This window comes from Gavialis gangeticus, unplaced genomic scaffold (genome assembly GCF_001723915.1).
Source record: "Gavialis gangeticus isolate Ggan-Ray unplaced genomic scaffold, GavGan_comp1, whole genome shotgun sequence".
Lineage (NCBI taxonomy): Eukaryota > Metazoa > Chordata > Crocodylia > Gavialidae > Gavialis > Gavialis gangeticus.
Window position 1 is genome coordinate 29,839,528 of NW_017729030.1, and position 8,189 is coordinate 29,847,716.

Sequence of the window (8,189 nt, forward strand, 5' to 3'; positions counted from 1 at the left end):
AGGGAATGGGGCAGGGGCTGGGCTGCCCAGCCAAGCAGGGTGGGGTGGGGCAGAACCACGGCCAGCTCACCTGGAAGGTACAGGGAGGTAGAAAGGGGGGCAGTTCCTTACCACTGCGTGAACCCCAAGGCAGGCATAGGCAGTGTTCCCTCTAAACTGTGCAGCATGCATGGCCACGCAGGTGCACTCATGCCACATTGCTAGGCGCGCCTGTGTGGCCATGCAGCTCAGAGGGAATGCTGGGCACAGGAGGCATGTGCCCCCAGGATTAGCGAGCGGGGCGAGGGTAGGCTGCCTGCTGTGAGCTCAGGGCCAGAGAGTGCACCAGCCTTTTCCCAACAAGGGGGCTGGACTGGGTGGCAGCACTGAGATGGAAGGGCTACAGCCACTCCAAAATTGCCCTTAACCCCCACTCCCAACACCGCCACTACCCACCCCACCCCAAGCACAGCCCCAGCCCAGCCTCCACCAGGAAGAGGCCCGAATAGCCCCTGGTCCTGAGTCCTCAGAAGGCAGGCTGCCCTCACCCTGCACACAAGTCTGGGGGGGCACAAGCCCCTTGTGCCTCCCCCAGGTGTCTACACAGTGGTGGGTAGCCACCTCTCCTCCCCTCCCCCAGTTAAACCATCTGCAGCTCCACCCCGTGTCCCGCCCCAGCCCCACTCCATCCCTCACAGTGGGGGCCTCGATCTGCTCCCCCCATGCCCCTTTCTTCCCCCCCAGACTTACTGGTCGGACGCTACTCTCCAAGCTGCCAGGCTGAATATCAGCTATCAGATCAGTATCAGCCAGCATGGCTGGTTAATAATAGGCCATCATTATTGGCCAAAATCTTTACTGGTGCACCCCTAGCAATATTATCGTTGTTGAAAAATCAGCAACCCACAGCAATGGCTGGGTCATCAGCAACAGATTACTGTTCTAAAAATGTTCCCAACCTCTGCTCTGAAGAGTACATTATACAAAAAGCATTTTTTATTTTCCCTGATATGAAGACACTGTCACACTTTTAGGAAAATAAACCTGGCAGGAATGGAATGGCATGGATACAAAAACAGCACAAGAAAATCCCATCTAACAACTGCCTTTATGCATGATCCATTGGTTAATTTATACTTTCTTTGCTATCTCCCTCCTAATCTGATTTGCAAAGGACTGTTTTAAACAAATTTCCCACTGAAAAACAGTGAGTTAACATCATGAAAGCAACTTCAACTTAAAGCTGTTAAAGCTTTTGCTTTTCCTGCTAATCAACAGCACAGCTCAAAAATGCATTCTCTGGAGGGGCACACACTTCAGTAATATGTCTTAAAAATAAAATGAACACTTAATACTGTATTAACAGTATTTCTATCCAAGCTTTTGCACCCTAATTCAAAAATTTCCCATGCCTGATCATTTATTTTATGCTTTAATTTATTCTTAGTCGACAAACAGAATTAAATGTCAGACACAAAACACGTTCAACAAAGGAATTTAATCCCTGATTTACCAAAAGTAATGCATGTGATTGCCTACTTACTCAGATACCTGCTTTTTTCTTTTCTTCCCTTTCCGTTTTTTCTTTCTTTTTTTTTGTACTGGGGTGAGGGGATCTTCTTTTGAAAATAACAAGATGAAAGAAGCTAAAGGCTAATCACTCCAGACTAGACACACTGTTGTATACTCACACTATGTGAGCCAGAAAACAAAATGTAAATTTATGAAATCCAACTGTTGGATTATACCACTTCTCAGGAAACTAATTTGGTGTGTTTTATTATTTTAAAAGTATCATTTTTAAAATTGATATGAACAAAAACAGTAACAAAAGCACTTTTTGTGGGCGTAAACTACTTTAGAGCACACAAGTAACTTATGCCAGTGCATCATGGCTTACAGCCAACTAATAGTCCTATATGGAAACGTGGCCCAAGTTCATGAACTTAAATATATTACTGATAAAAAAAGATGGAAAAACTAATCACAGCAATCAGAATTTAATATAGGTGTCATTTCGTGTGACAAGGAAACAATTCCAGAGACTTCTAAAGGGATGCCCAAAATATAAGTGTTATGATCCCAAAAAGCAGTGGGGTAGGGTATAAGTGACTAATATCCTTGTACAGGATTATAGGCCAAATTTCCAATTTGGCGGGAGGGAGGAGGGCGGCAGAGGCACTGAAGGGAGGGATCAGGCTGCATGGGGGGAGACAAATGATGGGAGGACGTGGGAAGGGAGGAAGCTGCTTCTCCTTTTCCCCCTGCTGCTTTTCCTGCTGCAGGGGTGAGCGGGGACAAATTTAAGACAACCTAATTTAAGATAACTAGATTCTATATATAGAAAGTTAGAACAAATTTATAAATTTTCCATATACGGAATCTAAATTATCAGGGGCGGGTCATTTTAAATTTTAAGTCATCTTGGCTCTGGGTAAATATGGTAATAGCTACAAATTCTTCTGTTACTAAACAGTTTATTTGGCTTTTTTATTTTAGGAGGCATACCTAGTTTGTATCAAGTAATGCAGAGACCATTAGAACAACACAAGATTATGTTGCATGATTATTGGAGGCAGACAACAAGACCTTTGGGAAAAGGACCATTTCTTTTCTATATTTGTACAACATGAAATGCAACAGGGTTCCAAATGGCAATCCATTGCGGCACTACTCTAATACTGATATTTAAATAAATGATTACTATGTTCCAAGGCTGAGATGGCTCCCCTGCATCAAAACCACAAGCCTAAAATGTTTTAAAGAAGTAGACTAAACAAGAATGCAATGAAAGAATGTGACAGAAGGTGGCAATCCAAAATGTAACTGGGCCATTATTTTCTCATTTCATATTTTTCAAATAAGCACACACATTACACAGTAGCACTGAAGCACTGAGAAGAACAGGCCTCTGAAGAGATTGCTGCTGACCAGCAATGACTCAGGTGAGGTCCCATTCTGCCCTCAAAGCCATGTCATCTCACTTAATGCAACAACATGTAAATTGTGTCCACTTCCTTTCAGTGATTCCAGTTTTGTTTTACCAGACAATTTATCAGCTATTTTCTAAGCAAAACAAGAACACCTTTCCATTCCCTTATTTCCATATACCCCGGGAGCAAAGCCAGCACTTTGTTTTCAATTGAATTTGTTGCTGCAGTGCAAATAGGTGAAATGTACACTCTAAACCTGTATGTTAAAACTTTTAATTCTTTAACCCAACACTGGAGAACTGGCAACACACAGGCTGCATGCAGCCTGTAATGGGTTTTAGTTTGCAGCACCTGAGCTCCTGCCTGGCCACAACTCTTCAGTTCACCCTCCCTATGCTGGCTTCAGGTTTTCTACACCGCAGGGGGTAGTGTGGCACAATACAGCACAGCACAGGATGGTCAGGGTGAGGCATGGCACTGCGCAGCAATGGGGCATCTGCATGAGCATGTGATGCAGAACCTGCAGGAGGAGCATCCACACAAAGGTCGTTGCAGTGGCATAGGGAAAAAGACACACAGTGCAATGTGGTGTGGTGCATCCATGAGCCTGTAGCCCAGAGGCCCACTGGATAGCCCTGCCTTAATCTATTCGGAGACTGTGGATGTGGAACACAGTTAATGAGTGGTCCTCTTGCAGTGCCACTTGGTTACCCTCAATGGCAATGCCAGCAATAAAACTCAAAATGTTTAAAAAAGAGAAGCTAGTAAATAACATTTACTGGTAACTTAAGCCTACTTTTTTCTAATATGAACCTTTGTGGATAAGGTTTTTCAAAGTCTAAGTATGACCTTCCTGAGTTTATCTTTAACAATGCTTCTACTGTATTGTAGAAAATTACTTACTTTTGGTACATCGACAGCCACCTCCCTCATGGCGCTGGGCCTGACATCATTCATCCCCTGCAGGAAGTCATTGAAAGTAATCATCACTGACCCAGCCACCTCACTGTCTAATAGGTTAGTTTGCTTTCCCAGTGCTCTCCGCAAGGCATATAAACCTATTAAAAAAAAAAATCAAACATACATAGACTTCATCCTGTTTCCCACAAAGACAATATACACACACATACGCACAGACTAAAGCACTGGAAAGGAAGTAAGCTTCAAAAAGAGCACCATAACATTAGGCTCTAACTAGGTCCAGGAACACAATGGATTTTTCCAATGAAAGAGAAGGGGAAAGAGGAACTTATGGTTACCTGTATACTAGATTTGGTCCCAAGGATGGATAAAAATAGCCATGGTGCCGACAAAAAATAGAACAAAAAGAGCTTGGATAATTTTTGAAGTCTCTTTTTAAGAGAAAAAAATACAAATGTCTAACTTATATATAGGAATAATCAGTTTATTCAAGATGGGCTACCTCATCTGTTACCCTATCAGTATAGGCTTGCATCCTACTGGTTTATTTTCTAGTATTCCAAAATGATTTAAGTGATGAAATTTCTGCTCTTTTCATTGGGACACAATTCACGGCTAGGAGTTTTTTTCATTGTGTGCTAAATAAAACTTTCCCCATATTTTTTATATACCTTAAATAACTCTGCATATGTTTTTTTTATCTTTTCAAAGTCCACATCTTACAGACACTTAACAGTCATAACTCCCTTTCTCCTCTGTTTACTCAAATCATATGAAATGCACACAGTCTTTCCATACAAATAAATACCTGAGAAGTTTTATCTTTTCCCTCTCTGGGTATGGCGGTACCCAGAACTAAACTCATGGGTACTGAGCTATTAAGTGATATCTCACCAATTCCACAGAGAAAGGGACTGCACTAAAGCCTTGTTTGGGGAGTGAGAACTCAGAGTATGCTATGCAAAAGCCCCAGAGATTTTCCTGCATTTAATTTGTCTTTCAAGATTTGTCTATCGATTTGTTTTCTTCCTTTGTTTATTTCCACTACCCTCGTATTTAAAAAACATTATAATAATGAAAAAGACTGACTTTTGTAGGGCAAAATTTAACCTATTTTGCTCTACAAAACATAAAGGTAGTTACTATGGTATCATTACCGATGAGCCACCAAAAGACATATATAGAATAATTTTAACAAGTTAATTTGACTGGTTAATCAACCCGATTCATTTTAACAAAACAAAATATGTCAGTCTATGCTAAAGAAAAATAATAAAGACAAGGGATAAGCTATTTTTAAATAAATCAGAAGATTCTTCTTTCCACTGAGGCACTTACAAACTTTGACACAGAAAATCTGGGACAACTACAGGAATCCTACATTTCCTACAATACATAAAATGTGTGAAGAGATATATCTCCCCTGTGTATCAGTACAGCTGGAGAGTCTCCTTACACCATCAATTACTACAGAAGCATGAGCACCTGCACTCAATGCACAGGATCTTTAATACAATAAAAAGAAAATGTCTGTAATTCAGGTTTCCCCCAGTGTAAAACATTCAGAAACAACAGGATATATAAATAAAAACATTTCTTTATACCAAATGGGACACTGCTAGTCACAGGAGAAGTGAAAAATTTAACTCTCTTGAACACCGTGGTTCTTTCCTATTCCCCCCAGCAAGTCATTTACAAAAAAAAAAAAAAAGATAGCTTCAACAACAGGACAGCAATTCAATCCACATTTTGCCTTAGGTTAAAGGTATTTATGAAGTTAATTCATAAGGCATGCACAATTTAAAATAAAAGATTACATATTTACTAGGGAAGTTATGTCTTTGGGGAAATCAAATAAATGATAAAGATCTCTGCTCTTCAATTTCAAACATCTTTCTATCAGGTACAAATTTAACCAAAAGTCTATTTGATGATTTTTTCATCTATCATGTCTACCTTTTTATTTGCAAAAATAAAACGTGTCTTCTTTTTCCTTTATGAAAATATAACCTTAAAAAGGGCAAATAGGAACATGGGTCTTATGTACTCTTGCTACCAGTGCTAGTAAGCATATCTGAGTGAAGTTTCATTGATCAGTAGTGGGTTTGAAATGCAGCAGCTATGATCCAGAACAGGGATAAAAAGGTCACGGCTCTCCAAACAAAGACTGAATTCATTAAAGCATGTGTGAGCACACACCATTACACAGGTCAGCATTTAATTGAAACAATGTTTTACATTAAAACAAATATAAAAAACAGACTGAAAACAAGAGCATGATTCTTCCTGTTTCCTCCTGTTATCATAATCTTTCTTTCCTGCTCTCCACATTGACCCCTGACAAAAAAGTCTCATTAAACTACAGAAAGATACAGCCAAAAAGGGCTGCCAGGGGGAGACACACACCCCCGCCTCCCCTTTAAGCCACAGAAAGGTCTATTTAATGTGAAGATGTCTCAAGTACATGCTGCTTGAACCTTTTTTTGATGGATGGGGTAATGGCAAGGTGGGGGGGAAACACACACACACAACAGTGACCATAAGCTTATTTTTGTGGAAGCATAAAGTTATGAACGTTTAATTCAGATGTACTATATATTGCGTCCCAGAAAATACCAAACATTTGGTCTTTGCAGATGAGCTTCTTAGGATAGGATGTCTCTGGCTTGGTTTGAACCAGATAGTGTTTATCCTCTGTTGTAAACTGGTTCTACTTACGCATTTATGCACAAATTTTGCACACTCATTTTCAGGCATGACAGATCTGAAATGTATTAATGTGCAGAGACATTCTATTATCTTCATTAAATAGGTATCTATACCTTTAGCCTCTCTCATACAATAATAGCCTCTACTCAAATGAGAAGTCTTAGCAAATACATTAAAAAACAAACAAATAGTTTTTCCACATAGTTAATGAAATTATCTGTGTAAGTAAGGACTCCTTGTTCTGAGTTTTGGGTTGCAGGATTTGTTCCTATATACAGCAGAAACTTTAACCAGGAGGACAAAGTATTTAAATATACTAGAGCTCTGCTTCCCTAACAAGGCATAAATGGAAACTTCTGAAATAAAACCAAAAGAAGCAAACATAGGTCTATTATGCATCATCACAAACCATGGAAAATAAACAGTTTGTTCTGCTCTCCAGCACTGTGTGTTATACCTCACAAATTCATCCTGTCTGTCTAGGACAGAGGAAGCAAAGTGGACAGAGGAAGCAAGTGAGGAGAACAATTTGTCATGGTACAGCTGCTTCTCTTCTGTCGCATATTAAAAGCGAGTACACAATATTATTTCCCTTTAATTTATTCTTGTTCGTAGCTGTGGTTAGGTGTTAGCACATTATGATAATATATGGCTAAGTGTAAGAACACTACTATGTAGCTATATTTTGTCAGATTCTAGGCATAGTTACACTCCAACACAAATAATAAAAGGCGTCTAGAGAATGAATATCCAACATGTCCATTTTAGGTTTGATAGATTGAGAATACACAGAAGATGTAGAGATGTTATCATTGTGATTAACTGTATTTATCATGTTTAACTGCCTCATGTTCATTCTTTCCATTAATCCATCCGCCCCACAATTATTCTAATACTCAAAATGTGTGAATGATGTAAAATAAAATGGCAGTTGTTTGAACCCAACTTGCATGCTTCTTCTTTCTTGGCTAATTTGCCTCCAAAATTACAACAGCCCAAACTGTTACACATGGACCATTCTCTCTCACATCAGAGATGGGTTTCAGATCAAATACCTTCTTACCCTGCAGGGCTGGAAATGGAAGATTTATACCATCCGAGTGAAGCATGGGGGAAAAACATGTTTGGCTTTCTAAAGCCAACAGATGGAGTACTTGCTTCTATTTATGCCTTGCATCTGGGAAGGTCCCTAGATATCGTTCATTATTCTTAAATTAAATTTTCACTCCCTTAGTGTGTATTTAAGTTAGACAAGGCACCTGGCTGAACAGGCAGAAGGCTACAACAAAACAGTTCCAGTGTTTTACTAAACTTGCTAAATATTTCTAAAACAAACAGCTTTTCTACTACCTATACGATAACAGAGATTTGAATCAAGGTGACATGAGTAACTGAAAAGTGACAATCATGCACTGTACAGTATACACATCACATATCTAAATACACAACACACTTTCAACTACCAAATACCATAAATGAGAAAAAGATACGATGGAAGTAACCAGTTTATTTCAAATATGACCCCTTCTGTTCAGCCATGTTGACAAATCTCCTACTTCTAAGGGGGAATCTCCTATCCGATTCACATCCCAGCTCAATTCCTGTTCACATAACTTTCCCATAATAACTAGGTGCTGCCTATATATA

General features: G+C 39.7%; 1 protein-coding gene across 1 annotated transcript in view; it reads right to left on the reverse strand.

Annotated features, from left to right (window-relative positions):
• SPATA5 (spermatogenesis associated 5) overlaps nt 1–8,189 on the reverse strand; it is a 395,498-nt gene that overhangs the window by 318,647 nt on the left and 68,662 nt on the right. The window contains exon 10 of the mRNA XM_019522055.1: nt 3,816–3,970. Coding sequence (XP_019377600.1) covers nt 3,816–3,970 — 155 coding nt within the window. The remainder of the gene's footprint in view (nt 1–3,815; nt 3,971–8,189) is intronic.